The 18,798-nt window shown below is 47.7% G+C and overlaps 1 protein-coding gene across 5 annotated transcripts in view; it reads left to right on the forward strand.

Annotated features, from left to right (window-relative positions):
* The first annotated feature begins 3,453 nt into the window (after window positions 1-3,453).
* The window catches only part of LOC144481878 (integrin alpha-7-like), a 211,015-nt gene continuing 195,670 nt past the window's right edge, over window positions 3,454-18,798 (forward strand). For all 5 annotated transcript variants that reach the window (XM_078201024.1, XM_078201026.1, XM_078201027.1 and 2 more), the window contains exon 1: window positions 3,454-3,812. In XM_078201024.1, coding sequence (XP_078057150.1) covers window positions 3,646-3,812 — 167 coding nt within the window. In that variant the 5' untranslated portion in view covers window positions 3,454-3,645. The remainder of the gene's footprint in view (window positions 3,813-18,798) is intronic.

The raw sequence follows: 18,798 nt of genomic DNA on the forward strand, positions 1-18,798 counted from the left end.
CCCCGAGTCGCCACACTCCTGTTCGGGTACACTGAGGGAGAATTTAGCACGGCCAATGCACCCTAACCAGCACGTCTTTCGGACTGTGGGAGGAAACCGGAGCACCCGGAGGAAACCCATGCAGACACGGGGAGAACGTGCAGACTCCACACAGACAGTGACCCAAGCCAGGAATTGAACTCGGGTCACTGGCGCTGTGAGGCAGCAGTGCTAACCACTGTGCCACTGTGCCTCCCGCAACTATCGTGCCATATGTGTCTGCATTAGTTTCCTCCGGGTGCTCCACTTTCCTCCCACAGTCCAAAGATGTGTAGGTCAGGTGGATTGGCCAATCTAAATTGCCCCTTAGTTTCCGAACTTGTGTAGGTTAGGTGAATTGGCCATGCTAAATTGCCCCTTAGTGTCCAAAGATGTGTAGGTTAGGTGGATTGGTCATGCTGAATTGCCCCTTAGTGTCCAAAGGTGTGTAGATTAGATGGATTGGCCATGGTAAATTGCCCCTGAGTGTCTGAAGGTGTGGAGGTTAGGTGGATTGGCCATGCTAAATTGCCCCTTAGTGTCCAAAGATATGTAGGTTAGGTGGATTGGCCATGATAAATTGCCCCTTAGTGTCCGAAAATGTGTAGATTAGATGGATTGGCCATGGTAAATTACCCCTTAGTGTCCAAAGATATGTAGGTTAGGTGGATTGGCCATGCTAAATTGCTCCTTAGTGTCCAAAGATGTGCAGGTTAGGTGGATTGGCCATGCTAAATTGCTCCTTAGTGTCCAAAGATGTGTAGGTTAGGTGGATTGGTCATGCTGAATTGCCCCTTAGTGTCCAAAGGTGTGTAGATTAGATGGATTGGCCATGGTAAATTGCCCCTGAGTGTCTGAAGGTGTGGAGGTTAGGTGGATTGGCCATGCTAAATTGCTCCTTAGTGTCCAAAGATGTGCAGGTTAGGTGGATTGGCCATGCTAAATTGCCCCTTAGTGTCCAAAGATGTGCAGGTTAGGTGGATTGGCCATATTAAATTGTCTCATAGTGTCCAAAGGTGTGGAGGTTAGATCGATTAGCCATGGTAAATGTGCGGGGTTGAGGGATAGGGTGGGGTCTGGGTAAGATGCTCTTTTGGAGGGTCGCTGCAGACTCGATGGGCCAGATGGCCTCTTTCTGCACTGTAATGATTCTATGGTTCTCTGTCTTTGGCCATAGCCTCGCGATAAATTGTTTGTCCAAGTCATTTCTTAAAAATTCTCGATGGTGAGGAAGGCACTAACAGCTGGGCTGTTAGTTCACGAACATGCACTTTACAGCAGAGGCCATTGACCTGTGTTCGGGGAGTGGGGGGGGAGGTGGCTCGGTTGCTTTCAGCCCCTGGAAATGCAGGGCGGGTGAGGGCAATCATCATTCCGCCGCCTATTGCCGTAGCTCAGAATGTAACTAAGCACAGATCAGGGATTGAATCTCAGTACATTATTCTGCACATAATAACCTTCATCCAATGGTATGGATTGTGGAGTGCGGGTGGGAGCAGTACTGGGTCGATGGCACTTGCCTTTTCATTGTCCAATTGCCTTTCAAAAGAAGGGCATTGTACTTGCAAAGGTCAGGGGGGGGTCACAGACCTCCAGAATGAAACTGCCTCCATGACATCTCACTTAAATATCACCCTTTTTTTCAAAGGGAGAACCCCTCACTTTATCACTGATGCCACACTGGGTGGTCCAGATTCCAATGACGTTTCTGTTACCTCTGAAATGTCAACACTTCAAACATTGGAAAACATTTAAATTATTTTCTTTCTCTCTGTCAACTAATGCACTGCTGCCTCACAGCGCCAGGGACCCGGGTTCGATTCCCGGCTTGGGTCACTGTCTGCACGTTCTCCCCGTGTCGGCGTGGGTTTCCTCCGGGTGCTCCAGTTTCCTCCTACAGTCTGAAAGACGTGCTGGTTAGGGTGCATTGGCCGTGCTAAATTCTACCTCAGTGTACCCGAACAGGAGTGTGGCGACTCGGGGATTTTCACAGTAATTTCATTGCAGTGTTAATGTAAGCTAACTTGTGACACTAATAAATAAACTTTAACTTTACATTAACACTGCAATGAACTGTCCCCTGACCTTCAGCAGAATCTGTGTAATAAAGTTAATTTATTAGTCACAAGTAAGGTTTACATTAACACTGCATTGAAGTTACTGTGAAATTCCCCTAGTTGCCACACTCCAGCGCCTGTTCGGGTCAATGCACCCTAACCAGCACGTCTTTCAGACTGTGGGAGGAAACTGGAGCACCCGGAGGAAACCCATGCAGACACGGGGAGAATGTGCAAACTCCACACAGACAGTGACCCAAGCCGGGAATTGAACCCAGGTCTCTGGCGCTGTGAGGCAGCAGTGCTAACCACTGTGCCATCGTGCTGCCCCCCCCCATTGATAGTGAAATGAAGTACCCTGTTACCTCCCTTTCCAGTCTCTTTCCTGATTCTGGTAGCAAAGAACAGTTCTGTTATTACACATGTGCTCGCCACTGTGCCACTTGTGGGTTTCCTCCGGGTGCTCCGGTTTCCTCCCACATCCTGAAAGACGTGCTGGTTAGATGCATTGGCCGTGCTAAATTCTCCCTCAGTGTACCCGAACAGGCGCCGGGGTGTGGCGACTAGGGGATTTTCACGGTGGCATGGTAACACAGTGGTTAGCTGCTGCCTCACAGCACCAGGGACCCGGTTCGATTCCCGGCTTGGGTCGCTGTCTGTGTGGCGTCTGCATGTTCTCCCCGTGTCTGCGAGGGTTTCCTCTGGGTGCTCCGGTTTCCTCCCACACTCCAAAGATGTGCGGGTCAGGTGGATTGGCCGTGCTAAATTGCCCCTTATTGTCAGGGGGACTAGCTAGGGTAAATGCATGGGGCTAGGGCCTGGGTGGGATTGTGGTCAGGGCAGACCCGATGGGCCGAATGGCCTCCTTCCACACTGGACGATTCTATGATTCACAGTAACTTCATTGCAGTGTTAATGTAAGCCTACTTGTGATTCTATTAAATTAAAAAAACTAATGTGACATAAGTAATTCACACTTTCCCATTGCTCTCTGTCCAAAAATTTAAGCATTTTCCAGAGTTCAAAATGCTGTAAATATAGTTTATTTTATTCGTGTCGCAAGTAGGCTTATATTAACACTGCAATGAAGTTACTGTGAAAAGGGATCGATGTCCTAATAGTTTGTTTTGCGTAATAATGTGCTTGGTATTCATGTTTGACCAGGGATTTCAGAGCTAAAATAATCTGGTGAGGTGTGAAACATAGAAAAACTACAGCACAAAACAGGCCCTTCGGCCCCACAAGTTGTGCTGAACATATCCCTACCTTTTAGGCCTACCTATAACCCTCCATCCTATTAAGTCCCATGTACTCATCCAGGAGTCTCTTAAAAGACCCGATTGAGTTTGCCTCCACCACTACTGGTGGTGGAGGAAAGGGCTACTGAAAACCCATCTGGACTTCAGGGAGAGACTGAGAGAGAGAGAGAGAGGGAGTGTTTTACTAACACTTGCACTTCAGTAAAGTGGCAGCGTTGCATTCCGTCTCCTGTAAACACGCACACAGGCTTGAATCAGTACCTCTCTTGTTAAGGCTGGGTTACAGCTCCCTTTAGCTTGCACCCAGAGACATGCCTTTAGAAATGACACCTCTGCTGTACTGTCTGCTCCTGGCAGCCCGGGGCTCGGCGTTTAATCTGGAGACGACCAACACCATCGCGAAGGAAGGAGAACGGGGGAGTTTGTTTGGGTTTTCTGTGGCTTTACACAAACAGGTCAGGCCGGACGCGCAGAGCTGGTGAGTTGGGAACGTTCTTATCCGGACGGGTATCTCGTCTCACCCTAAGGGTAGACTGATCAACCATTCTTAATCACTGAGTGGGGAGAGAGAGTAATATTTATGGAGACACCTGGACAGACAATGTTCAGCAGATTAACAGAATTGAATGTTTTTCAACAATTCATTTAATGTCAAGTTTGTTTTTTAAAATGTATCTCTCTGGGGGTGTCCAAAAAAGGCAATTTCTCAGCACGTCAAATATCGTTAACCCTTTCTGTGACAGCTTGATGCTATTCAAGACATGTCCCACTTAAGTGATATTAACTGAATGATTGTACAGATAAAGTGTTGCAAGGTGCAAGAAGGGGGTTCCCCCCCCCCCGCAACATGTTAGCAATTGTAACTGCAGATTTAAAAGCTGCCTCCCAGCAACAATATTCAGAAGGTGATTTTATTCAGTTGCACTTGATGTCTGAATGTGTGGGACCTTTCGGATTGCTAGAAGCGAACAAAGAATTGCTTTGTGGAAAGTTAAAAGGCTGGTGCGATTGAGGGCTAGACTCGTCTGGCCCCTTTGATTTAAAACCTGGGTCGGGAAGCCTTCAACCCTCCCATCCCAAGCTCTTTTTTTAAAGATCTGGCTGCCTTGGTGGGAACATGAATTATTTAAAGGGCGCCCTTGACACAAAATTCCACTTGCGGGCCAAACCATTCCTCAACTCGCCCACTGAAGGCAGCAGCAGCGGCCCGGGACTTGCTCTCAATCTCAGGGATGATTTGAACTCCGAGGCAAAACCGTTCAGGTCGGCGATCTTAATTGGCATGCAAATACCGCAGCCGCTTGATAGGAAAAAGGGAACCCGTTACAGACTGCAATTTAAAACAAAATCTTAACAGCTGGACTCTAATCGCAACAACAACTTGCCTTTATACAGCACCTTTTTCACGCAGTAAAATTGGGCGTTTGTTGCAACAACGGTTTGCATTTGTACAGCACCTTCAGTGCAGTAAAATTGTGCTCTATCACAACAACTTGCATTTATATGGCACCTTGGCAGTAAAAGTGGTAGACATTCATTACAACAACTTGTCTTTATCCAGCACCTTTTAATGCAGTGAAGTTGGACCTTTACAACAACAGCTTGCATTTATATAGCATCTTTAATGCAGCGCAGTTGGACTTATTACAACTACACCAGTCCAAAGACGTGCAGGTTAGGTGGATTGGCCATGCTAAATTGCCCCTTTTTGTCCAAAGATATGCAGGTTAGGGGGATTGGCCATGCTGAATTGCCCCTTTTTGTCCAAAGATGTGCGGGTTAGGGGGATTGGCCAGGCTAAATTGCCCCTTAGTATCCAAAGATGTGCAGGTTAGGTGGATTGGCCATGCTAAATTGCCCCTTAGTGTCCAAAGATGTGCAGGTTAGGTGGATTGGCCATGCTAAATTACCCCTTGATGTCCAAAGATGTGCAGGTTAGGTGGATTGGCCATGCTAAATTGCCCCTTTTTGTCCAAAGATATGCAGGTTAGGGGGATTGGCCATGCTAAATTGCCCCTTTTTGTCCAAAGATATGCAGGTTAGGGGGATTGGCCATGCTAAATTGTCCCTTAGTGTCCAAAGATGTGCAGGTTAGGGGGATTGGCCAGGCTAAATTGCCCCTTTCTGTTAGGGGGATTGACAGGATAAATATGTGGGGTTATGGTGATAAGGCCTGGGTGGGATTGTTGTCGGTGCAGGCCTGTGGTCCGAATGGCCTCCTTCTGCACTGTAGGATTCTATGAGTCTAACTTGCGTTTATATGGTACCTTTAAACCAGTAAAGTTGTATGTTTAATACAACAAGAACCTGCATTTATATCGAACCTTTAATGTAGCCAAACATCCCATGGTGCTTCACAGGAGTGATTATCAAACAAAGTTGAACACCGAGACACATAAGGAGCTATTAGGGCAGGTGACCAGAATCTTGGGAGGTTTGAAAGAGTGGGAGTGGGGGTGGGGGTGGGGGTGGGGGGAGGCGGTTTAAAGCAAGGAGAAGAATTTTAAGATTGAGGCGCTGTCGGACTTGGAGGCGATGTGGTTCACTGAGCAGAGAAGTGATCACTGGTGTGCATTCGGATACTCAGGCTGAACTGATGAGCTTGGGTTTACAGAAAGTGCAAGATGAGAGGCCAGACAGGAATAGCAGAGACTCGAGGGAATAAAGGCAGCCGGGGCGAGTGTTTCAGCTGCAGACCAGCTGAGGTAAGGGTGGAGGCAGGTGATGACACAGAAATGGGCTGGGTGACGGAGAAGAATAATCATACAAGGAGACCATAGAGTTTTTGATTTGATTTATTATTGTCACATGTATTGGGATACAGTGAAAAGTATTGTTTCTTGCGCGCTATAGAGACAAAGCATACCGTTCATAGAGAAAGAAACAAGATGGTGCAGAATATAGTGTTCCAGTCATAGTTAGGGTGTAGAGAAAAATCAACTTAATATTTGATTTGATTTATTATTGTCACATGTATTGGGATACAGTGAAAAGTATTGTTTCTTGCGCGCTATACAGACAAAGCATACCGTTCATAGAGAAAGAAACGAGAGAGTGCAGAATGTAGTGTTACAGTCATAGCTAGGGTGTAGAGGAAGATCAACTTAATGCGAGGTAGGTCCATTCAAAAGTCTGATGGCGACACCGATTCTCCGTCAGTGCTTCCAACTCCGGCCCTATCCTCGTAACCCCACATTATTTGCCTCATTAATTCCCCCAACCCACATGTCATTGGACACGAAGGGGCAACTGAGCATGGCCAATCCACCTAACCTGCACATCTTTGGACACTAAGGGGCAATCAAGTCATAGAATTCCTACAGTGCAGAAGGAGGCCATTTAGCCCATTGAGTCTGCACTGACCACAATCCCACCCAGGCCCTATCCCCATAACCCCGTGCATTTACCCTAGCTAGTCCCCCTGACACTAAGGGGCAATTTAGCATGGCCAGTCCACCTAACCTGCACATCATTGGACTGTGGAAGGAAACTGGAGCACCCGGAGGAAAGCCACACAGACATGGGGAGAACGTGCAGACTCCACACAGACAGTGAGCCAAGGCCGGTGTTGAACCCGGGTTGTCTGGGAACAACCCAAGGCACTTCACAGGACTTTGATTTGATTTAAAAATCAACACTGAACCAAAGAAGGAGATGGGGGACTAAATGTTCTATTCAAGCGGTGGGTTTTGAGTTGGTTTATTGATTGAGAAAGAGGCAAGAGTGGCATTGGAGAAACGCAGAGCTCTTAATGGTTATCGAGTTGGAGAATGTTGTAAAGGTGACAGAGCGCACAGCCGTACAGGGATGAGAATATGAGGATAACGTTAAAACTTGGTGAAGTGGGAACCAGCGCAAGTCAGCAAGCACAGAGCTGATAGGTGAATGGGTGTTGGTGTGGAGTAGGATATGGACAACAATGAGTTGGATCAGCTCCAGTTTAAGATGGATGGAAGAATGGAGGCCACCCACTGGAACAGTCACATCTTAAAGCTGATAGGAAGCGACCAGGTTGGGGGGTTTAAATAGAAACCGGAGGAGGCCATTCAGCCCCTCAAACCTGTTCTGCCATTCAATAAGATCATGGTTGATCTGAATGTGACCAATTAAAGGCCAGTGTTTCGTGGGCAATGATTTTGATTGGCACGAGAAATCTTGTGGCTATTGCAAGGTTTCTCAGAAAGGGAGCAGTGTTGTAAAATTAGGGCTTATCTTTGTCGGGCAGAGATGAGGAGAAGTCTTTTTCTGAGGACTTTGGAATTGAGAAGGTGGTGGAGACGGTGTTACTGAACAGGGGTGCTGAATATGTTCAAGGCGGAGGCAGATAGATTCTTGTTAGGCAGAAGAATTAAAGGTTATTGAGGGTTGGGGGGTGCGGGTAGATGGGGAATGTGGAATTAGAAACACAAACAAATAACCATGATTTTATCGAATGGAGGAGCAGGTTCGAATCAGAGAATTATTCCAGCGCAGGAGGAGGCCATTCGGCCCATTGTGTCTGCACTGGCTCTCCAAACATCGTGACTTTGTGCAATTTCCCTGCCTTCCCCCCGTACCCCTGCACATTGTTTCTATTCAAATAATCATCTAACACCCTCTCGAACGCCTCGATTGAATCTGCCTCCACCACACTTCCAGGCAGTGCATTCCAGACCCTAACCACTCGCCGGGTGAAAAAGCTTTTTCTCACATCACATTTGCTCCTTTTGCAAATCGCTTTAAATCTGTGCCCCTCTCATTCTCGATCCTGATCCTGTTACAAGCGGGAACAGTTTCTCTCTGTCTGCTCTGTCCAAACCCCTCATGATTTTGAATATCTCTATCTAATTTATCTCTATCTATCCTTGGAAAGACGGAGGATGAGGGGAGACTTAATAGAGGTGTATAAAATTATGAAAGGCATAGATAGGGTGAACGGTGGGAAGCTTTTCCCCGGGTCGGTGGTGACGTTCACGAGGGGTCATAGGTTCAAGGTGAAGGGGGGGAGGTTTAACACACATATCAGAAGGACATATTTCACACAGAGGGTCGTGGGGGCCTGGAATGTGTTGCCGGGCAAGGTGGTGGAGGCGGACACACTGGGAACGTTTAAGACTTATCTAGACAGCTATATGAACGGAGTGGGAATGGAGGGATACAAAAGAGTGGTCTAGTTTGGACCAGGGAGCGGCGCGGGCTAATTGTTCCTGGTTTCTCGTTTCAAGGCTTCATTCTACGATCATCTTGCTGGTGCCAGTACAGAGTGAGACTGCGGATAGTTGGGAACCTGTCTCGGGGGCAGGGGATTCATATGGTGTTCGTGGAAGTGGAAATGACTAGGGTTGGGAAGCATTTTCCGATCGGGGCCATTGTGATCTCCTGGACTCGTTTCGATCGCCTCAGGGGGTCGGAGAGGAATTTCCCAGATTTTTTTTCCCCATATTGGCCCTGGGGTTTTTCACTCTGGGTTTTCGCCTCTCCCTGGAGATCACATGGTCTGGAATGGGGGGGTGGGGGTAAGTTAATAGGTTGTAATGAACAAAGCATCGTAGCTGTGAGGGACAGCTCGGTGGATAGGATATTGGTATGTAGATAGGCTGGAAAATTGGGCGGGGATCCTGGATTCAGGATTCAATCCTGGACCGGGGAGCGGCGCGGGCTTGGAGGGCCGAAGGGCCTGTTCCTGTGCTGTATTGTTCTTTGTTCTTTGTTCTTTGTTCTTTGTTCTAATCTCCTCTTAGCCTTCTCCTCTCCAAGGAGAACAGTCCCAATCTCTCCAATCTCTCCTCATCACTGAAGTTTCTCATCCCTGGAACCATTCTTGTAACCCTCTTCTGCGCTCTCTCCAATGTGTTCACATCCTTTCTATAGTGTGGTGCCCAGAACTGTACACAGTACTCCAGCTGAGGTCTATCTAGTGTCTTGTATAAGTTCAGCATAACCCCCCTGCTCTTGTACTCTATGTCCCTATTAATAAAGCCCAGAATGCTATCTGCTTTATTAACTGCTCTCCCCACCTGTCCTGCCACCTTCCCAATCTATGGACAAATACACCCAGCTCCCTCTGCTCCCGCATCCCCTTTAAGAATTTTACCCCTTACTTCACACTGTCTCTCTATGTTCTTCCTACCAAAATGCATCACCCCACACTTCTCCGCATTGAACTCCATCTACCACCCATCAGCCCACTTTGCCAACCTGTTTATGTCCCTTTGAAGTTCCACACCGCCCTCTTCACAGTTTACAGTACTTTCCAAATTTTGTGTCACCCACAAACTTTGAAATTGTTCCCTGCGCAGCAAGATTTAGATCATTAATATATATCGAGGGGCCGAATGGCCTACTGGACTCTTATTTTGGATAGTGGTAAAGGAACAACACAAATTGTATTTATTGACTTACATTTCTGTTATATATACGTTCAGCATTTGAAATGTCCTGTGGCACAGTGGTTAGCACTGCTGCCTCACAGCGCCAGGGACCCAGGTTCGATTCCCGGCTTGGGTCACTGTCTGCGTAGAGTTTGTATGTTCTCCCCGTGTCTGCATGGGTTTCCTACGGGTGCTCCGGTTTCCTCCCACAGTCTAAAGATGTGCTGGTGAGATGGATTGGCCGTGCTAAATTGTCCCTTAGTGTCAGGGGAATTTGGAGGGTAAATACATGGGGTTACGGGGATAGGACCTGGGTGGGATTGTTGTTGATGGGCCAAATGGTCTCCTTCTGCACTGTAGGATTCTATGCTGGGTAGTGTCTTTGGAAAGTTTGGGTGGGGCATCGCTAAGAATGTATCTGTGTCCATGGGTGTGTAACAATATGCAGCCCCCGCCCCTTCAAGTTTGAAAACTACAGGCACGATGTTTTATCACAAGTTCTGAGGTTGAAAGACAAACACTTAATTGCTACTGTATAAATAATGAGCACAGCTGGGTGGAATTCATGTTTGTAGAAATAATGTTTCTAGAAAAATGGGTTGGAAATGTGTCTTGGGTGGTGGCTCAAAATGGACGGGATCGAATTGACCGCCTGACATTCATAGAATCATAGAATCCCGACAGTGCAGGAAGAGGCCATTTGGCCCATCGGGCCTGTACCGACAAGAATCCTAGGCCCTTTCCTCATAATCCCCCGTATTTACCCTGCGAGTCCCCCTGACACTGAGGGGCAATTTAGCATGGCCAATCCACCTAACCTACACATCTTTGGACACGAAGGGACAATTTAGCATGGTCAATCCACCTAACCTGCACATCTTTGGACACTAAGGGGCAATTTAGCATGGCCAACCCACCTAACCTGCACATCTTTGGACACTAAGGGGCAATTTAGCATGGCCAATCCACCTAACCTGCACATCTTTGGACACTAAGGGGCAATTTAGCATGGTCAATCCACCTAACCTGCACATCTTTGGACACGAAGGGGCAATTTAGCATGGCCAATCCACCTAACCTGCACATCTTTGGACACGAAGGGGCAATTTAGCATGGCCAATCCACCTAACCTGCACATCTTTGGACACTAAGGGGCAATTTAGCATGGCCAATCCACCTAACCTGCACATCTTTGGACACTAAGGGACAATTTAGCATGGCCAATCCACCTAACCTGCACATCTTTGGACACGAAGGGGCAATTTAGCATGGCCAATCCACCTAACCTACACATCTTTGGACATGAAGGGGCAATTTAGCACGGCCAATCCACCTAACCTGCACATCTTTGGATACTAAGGGGTAATTTAGCATGGCCAATCCACCTAACCTGCACATCTTTGGACACTAAGGGACAATTTAGCATGGCCAATTCACCTAACCTGCACATCTTTGGACACAAAGGGACAATTTAGCATGGCCAATCCACCTAACCTGCACATCTTTGGACTGTGGGAGGAAACGGGAGCACCCGGAGGAAACCCACGCAGACACGGGGAGAATGTGCAAACTCCACACAGTTAGTGACCCAAGCCGGGAATCGAACCCAGGTCGCTGGAGCTGTGAGGCAGCAGTGCTAACCACTGTGCCACTGTGACTGAACAGGTGGCAGATTTGACATCAGCCTTTTTACGCAATTGACAAATTTCAATCCCTCAGGTAGTGTGGAAAGGATAGACTCCCCGCCCCACCTTTGCAGGATCAAGAGTGGGGATGGGTGGGTAACTTTGTCTGCATTTAACATTTCATCTGGAAGGAAGGCTGACTATGTTTGGCACGCAACAGTGAACCTCAACACCAGGGTGGAAGCATGCATGAAGATAAGGCAAACTATTTTATTCATTCGTCGGACATAGGCATCGCTGGCTGGGCCAGCATTTATTGCCCATCCCTAGTTGCCCGAGGGCAGTTGAGAGTCAACCACATTGCTGTGGCTCTGGAGTCACATGTCGACCAGACCGGGGTAAGGATGGTAGATTTCCTTCCCTAAAGGACATTTGTGAACCAGATGGGTTTTTCCGACAATGGTTTCATCGGTAGATTCTCAATTCCAGATATTTTTTATTGAATTCAAATTCCACCATCTGCTGTGGAGGGATTCGAACCCGGGTCCCCAGAACGTTAGCTGAGTTTCTGGATTAATAGTCTAGCGACAATACCACTCGGCCATTATCAGACATGTGAGCGAGAGTTATGTCGGCAGGTTCCACGAGTGTACAAACATGCCTATTTGACAGTGTGTTCATTCAAGGGGTTGTAAGCCTGTGAAGAAAGTACTCAGTGTTGTGGAAAAATCAAACTGATATGGTTGTCATAGGAATGCAAAAGAAGACAGCTGGATCTTTACAGCAGTGATAATCCTTTGACCTTTATTGGTGTGAAATCAGTAGACAGGAACTGGGCTGGAGATAGATGTGTTCGAAAAATACACCCCCCTCAGACCCTTCCAAATACTACAGCCAAAACACGCCATGTTGGACACGGAGACACACAGGTGATCAGTCTTCAGCAGACCCTCTGTGCAAAGCGGAGACTGAAAAGCTTCTGAAATGTAATGGACCCTCCAATCATCCACCAAGGCTCCCACAGATCAGAGGCTTGTGTGAGTTGTCAGTTCAATACACAGCTTTAGTTAGTCGTAGTTCATCGCCATTACTTGGGGAATCAAATCAATGCATTGTAATTCTGTTGTTGCCTATACAGACGGCACAGTAGCACAGTGGTTAGCACTGCTGCCTCACAGCGCCAGGGACCTGGGTTCGATTCCCAGCTTGAGACACTGTCTGTGTGGAGCTTGCACGTGTCTGCGTGGGTTTCCTCCGGGTGCTCCGGTTTCTTCCCGCAGTCCAAAGATGTGTAGGTTAGGGGGATTGGCCATGTTAAATTGTCCCTTAGTGTCCAAAGATGTGTAGGTTAGGTGGATTGGCCATGCTAAATTGTCCCTTCATGTCCAAAGATATGTAGATTAGGTGGATTGGCCATGCTAAATTGTCCCTTAGTGTCCAAAGATGTGTAGGTTAGGTGGATTGGCCATGCTAAACTGCCCCTTAGTGTCCAAAGATGTGTAGGTTAGGTGGATTGGCCATGCTAAATTGCCCCTTAGTGTCCAAAGATGTGCAGGTTAGGTGGATTGGCCATGCTAAATTGCCCCTTAGTGTCCAAAGATGTGTAGGTTAGTTGGATTGGCCATGCTAAATTGTCCCTTAGTGTCCAAAGATGTGCAGGTTAGGTGGATTGGCCATGCTAAATTGCCCCTTAGTGTCCAAAGATGTGTAGGTTCGGTGGATTGGCCATGCTAAATTGCCCCTTAGTGTCCAAAGATGTGTAGGTTCGGTGGATTGGCCATGGGAAATGTGTGGGGTTAGGGGGATAGGCAGGGGAGAGGGCCTGGATTAGATGCTCTGTCAGAGAGCCGGTGCAGACTCGATGGGCCGAATGGCCTCCTTCTGCACTGTGGAGGTTCTCTGGTTCAATGTTGAACTGCAGACAAAGCCAGTGACTGATTATCTTGAATGTTAACTCACCTTGCATTTGAATTTAACTGCCCTGTCATTTGAAAACATGTCTCACACTGCTCTTCCAACAACAGTGGCAGCTCGCTTCAGAATCGCGCCTTCTTAAATCATTCATTGCACATTAGCGCTGGCTAAAGTCAGTGTCAGATGCACAGCAGTGATGCCAGGTCTGCAACGGTATGTGGCTGAGATTCTGGATGGAATTTTGTTTATGGAGTTCTCTGCCTGTCTTTCCAAAATGGTGGTCATGTTGACTGGATCCCTCGAGAGTGGTTACGTGTTGCTGACTGGGCCCAGTGTGCGCTTTGCATCAGCAGATGAGCGGAAATGAGCAACCAAGTGAAAATAAAGCACGCTATTCGTTGTCAGCTCTTGTTCGGTGTGTCGTCCTCTTACCCATGAGTCCGAGAGCCCTGGGTGCAAGCCCCACTCCCGGATCATAGAATCCCTACAGCTCAAAAGGAGGCCTTTCAGCCCATCGAATCTGCACTGACTCTCCGACAGAGCATCTTTCCCTTGCCCACCCCCTATCCCTGTAACTCCCACGCTTTTACCCCTTCACTTACACATCTGTGGACACAAAGTGCGGTGGATGTTGGGACAGTGAGTACATTTAAGGAGGAGTTAGACAGATTTTTAATTGGGAATGGGTTGAAAGGTTATGGGGAGAAGGCAGGAAAATGGGGATGAGGAGCATATCAGCCATGATCGAATGGCGGAGCAGACTTGATGGGCCGAATGGCCTAACTCTGCTCCTATATCTTATGAACTAATTTCTATTTGTGGAATCATGCTGTGCGCAAAATGGCGGCCTCATTTTCACAACAATCATTATGGTTTTTCAGTGTAATGCATTGTACGTTTTTAAAAGTTTATTTATTAGTCTCACAAGTCGGCTAACATTAACACTGCAGTGAAGTTACTGTGAAAATCCCCTAGTCGCCACACTCCTGTTTGGGTACACTGAGGGAGAATTTAGCATGGCCAATCCACGTAACCTGCACATCTTTGGACACTAAGAGGCAATTTAGCATGGCCAATCCACCTAACCTACACATCTTTGGACACTAAGGGGCAATTTAGCATGGCCAATCCACCTAACCTACACATCTTTGGACACTAAGAGGCAATTTAGCATGGCCAATCCACATAACCTGCACATCTTTGGACACTAAGGGGCAATTTAGCATGGCCAATCCACCTAACCTGCACATCTTTGGACACTGAGGGGCACTTTAGCATGGCGAATCCACCCAATCTGCATATCTTTGGACAGTGGGAGGAAACCGGAGCACCCGGAGGAAACCCACGCAGACACGGGGAGAACGTGCAAACTCCACACAGACAGTGACCCGAGGCTGGAATTGAACCCGGGTCTCTGGCGCTGTGAGGCAGCAGTGCTAACCACTGTGCCGCTGTGCCTTTTGAGGCATTTCTTCGAAGGCCAACTGTATGGAAACCCAATCCTTTTCTCTGCAATTCGCTCCAGAGGCCCCGACACCTGATTTCCACTGATTGCGTTTCCGAAAGACTACACAAGAGGAACCTGATCCGTCGGCATGCTCGGGGCGGGACTGGGAGCAGGTGGAAAAGGTCATGGGTTTGTTCTCCATGGCCTGTCTTGACAGGCCAGGTGTTGCTACGGAAACCAAACAAAAGCATTGTGCGCAGAATGGGTCTGCTGGATTCAATTGAATCCTTTCTGTTCTAATCTTCAAATGAGAGGGTAGATAAACTCAGGAAAAATAATATCACTGCTTTATTGTCAATTGTTCGCCTTGCCCTGAAGGCGTTCGTAAAGTATGGCTACAAAACAGTCACATTGGGCATGATGTGGCCATGCATCTTTTGTGTCATTAAAAGCATGGGAACAATCCTATTTTGACTGGAGGAATGGGATGGCCATAAGAAATCGGAATAGGAGGAGGCCATTCTGCCCTTTTATTCATTCGTGGGACATGGGCGTCGCTGACTGGCCAGCATTTATTGCCCATCCCTAGTTGCCCTTGGAGGGCAGTTGAGAGTCAACCACATTGCTGTGGCTCTGGAGTCACAGATAGGCCAGACCGGGTAAGGACAGCAGATTTCCTTCCCTAAAGGACATTAATAACCCAGCTGGGTTTTTCCGACAATGGTTTCATGGTCAACAGTAGATTCTTAATTCCAGATATTTTTATTGAATCCAAGTCTGCACATTCTCCCCGTGTCTACGTGGGTTTCCTCAGGGTGCCACCCACAGTCTCTAAGACGTGCTGGTTAGGTGCATTGGCCATGCTGAATTCTCTCCGAGTCCCCGAACAGAATGTGGAGACTGGGGGATTTTCACAGTAACTTCATTGCAGTGTTAATGTAACCTACTTTTGATACTAATAAATAGACTTTAAATTCCACTATCTGCCGTAGCGAGATTCGAACCCGGGTCCCCAGAACAGTAGCTGAGTTTCTGGATTAATAGGCTGGCGATAATACCACTAGGCCATCGCCTCCCCATACCACATGTTCAGAGCTGAGAGCACTCATCTGCTTCAGTGTTAATGCTTAACTAGGAGAAGAGGTAATTGTTAACTGGGGCAGCTCATGCAGAGAGGGGTCCGGGGCAGGTCCCAAACGCACTGTAGTGTGGATTCAAGCAAAACAGCAGTGTGGACTGGTTAACACGCAGGGCGGTGACTGAATTGCCCAAGATGTTAACACGGTCTACATAGCCCATCAACTATAAACGACCCTGTGACCATGAGGTCTGGTAAATGAATGGGGGTGGGGGGTCCTTTTTTGGTCATACTGCATTCATTCTAATAGCTGATGACTGAGCGGAGTTATTTGAAGGTTGTCTGCCTTATTTATTTTTGACTGACTCCAGGAACACGTGTCAGTCACTTTATTAACTGCCGTTTGCAAAAAATATCCTGGGGACAGTTAGACTGCACGGCGTCCAATTCAGAATGTAGGGTGTGCATTCTGAGTCATTCATCCAAGTATAAATATTTAAAAGTTTCCTCCTTTGCTCTTTTCTCTGCGAATCCGATTTCCTTACCCTTTTTTTTTGTTTGGTTTTATGTATTTTCATTTTTGCCGCTTTTCCTTCTCTTTCGAAAGCCCCCTCCTCCCTCTTCCCACTTTGTTTCCTGAAGGTGTGGTTTTGGCAGCTCCAAGTCTGCCAACAATGCCTCTGCCTAAGCTGCCGTTCTTCTTCCATCGGTGGGGGGGGGGGGGGGGTGGGAGGAGTATTGCTGGGCTATTCGGCCGTGGGGGCAGCACAGCCCTTGGCACACACCCGCACATCTGTGAGTTTTCAACAGAAAAGGAGAAATTCTGCTGTAACGGAAACAAAAAATGCTGGAAAATCTGATATGTCGCTGTTGAGAGGAAATGGAGCTAACGTTTTGAGTCTGGATGACTCAGTCAGAGAAATCATAAAATCCCTACAGTGCAGAAGGAGGCCATTTGGCCCATCGAGTCTGAACCGAGCACAATCCCACCCAGGCCCTATTCCCGTAACCCCATGCATTTACCCTAGCTAGTCCTCCTGACACTAAGGGGCAATTTAGCATGGCCGATCCACCTAACCTACATATCTTTGGACACTAAGGGGCAATTTAGCATGGCCGATCCACCTAACCTACACATCTTTGGACACTAAGGGGCAATTTAGCATGGCCGATCCACCTAACCTACATATCTTTGGACACTAAGGGGCAACTTAGCATGGCCGATCCACCTAACCTACACATCTTTGGAGGAAACCGGAGCACCCGGAAGAAACCCACGCAGAAACAGGGAGAACATACAAACTCTACACAGGCAGTGACCCAAGCCAGGAATCGAACCCGGGTCCCTGGCACTATGAGGCAGCAGTGCCAACCACTGTGCCTGCTGTCTCTTTCCTCCCCAACCACCTTTTGGCCTCTGGGTGCTCTGAGGCAGATTCTTGTCCCCCCCACTCTACCCCCTCCTCTTCAAACAATCTCATTCCTTTTGTTCTTGCATTCCTTTTCTTTGACCTTTTATTTTGTAAATGTATTCGCTCAGTGCTAGTTTGTCGGTGCTGTTGCTATGTGCAATACTGGAGAAGTGAGGTGGAGTTTAAAATTCCATCCATCTGTCTCCCACAGTTCCCTTCTAAACATCTTGCTTCAGAATGTCGAGATTATTTTTTTGGCTGGCTTTCTACCCAACCAAGGGCCACGTTGAGAGAAGAGTAATTTATCTCAGTGTATTCTGGGACTTGCCATGCAGATCAGCTGGATTGATTATCCAGTTCCCTGGATCTTTTCCCAATCGACATTCCCGTGGGATGTTGTGAGAAGGAGAAGCCAGTCTTTAATTCCCACTCTTTATAAGACTGTGTTAGAAGGGCTACTTCAAACATCTGTGCCCAGATAATGTGACCATCCCGGGGCCACTGTTAAGAGACACCTCACTCGATGGGGAATTAGTTAAGGAACAGATTGTGGGAGCACCGCACTGTCAGACTCAGGGCTGCGAGAAGCCTGGCTTGTAGGCCGACGCATTCAGCAACCAGTCAATTTTTCAAGAATTCATTGTAACTCTTCACAGCTGCTTCCAACGCATGCTTAGCCCCACACTTCTCAAATAGCTCATTTTCCCGCAGTGTCCTGGGAATTGTAAAAGTTGATCGACGCTAATGGCTGCTTTTTGGTCTGATGAGGAACAACAAAAACAAACCAGGCTGTGGTGGCATCATATGTTGTCCCGGATTGTTTATGGCACGGAACCATGTTAATTTGGGGCATGATGTTTCTATGCCAGCCTGTTCTCTTTGCCCACAAGCCTCAATGCCATATGGTGCGATAGCTTTGGCCACGAATGTATTCCTGTTTTGCTAGGCAGTTGAATCCACTGTTTGGATTTGAACTCTGTTAGGCCTTTGTTTATTCATTCTTGGGATGTGGGCATCGCTGGCAAATTGTTGTCCATCCCTAATTGCCCCTTGAGAAGGTGGTGGTGAACCGCCATCTTGAATGGCTGCAGTCCTTGAGGTGTAGGTACACCCACCATGCTGTTAGGAAGGGCATTCCAGGATTGTTATTGGACATCAGTCAGTCCATGTTGTGTAGGTACACCCACAGTGCTGTTAGGGAGGGAGTTCCAGGATTGTTATTGGACATCAGTCAGTCCATGTGGTGTAGGTACACCCACCGTGCTGTTAGGAAGGGCATTCCAGGATTTTGACCCCAGCGACAGTGAAGGAACGGCGATATATTTCCAAGTCAAGATGGCGAGTGACTTGGAGGGGAACCTCCAGGTGGTGGTGTTCCCAGTTATCTGCTGCCCTTTATCTTCAAACATATCACAAACAGTCCAAAGATGTGCAGGTTAGGTGGATTGGCCATGCTAAATTGCCCCTTAGTGTCCAAAGATGTGTAGGTTAGGCAGATTGGCCGTGCTAAATTGCCCCTTAGTGTCCAAAGATGTGTAGGTTAGGCAGATTGGCTGTGGTAAATTGCCCCTTAGTGTCCAAAGATGTGCAGGTTAGGTGGATTGGCCATGCTAAATTGTCCCTTAGTGTCCAAAGATG

The sequence above is a fragment of the Mustelus asterias genome, chromosome X (assembly GCF_964213995.1).
Source record: "Mustelus asterias chromosome X, sMusAst1.hap1.1, whole genome shotgun sequence".
In the NCBI taxonomy this organism is placed as follows: Eukaryota; Metazoa; Chordata; class Chondrichthyes; order Carcharhiniformes; family Triakidae; genus Mustelus; species Mustelus asterias.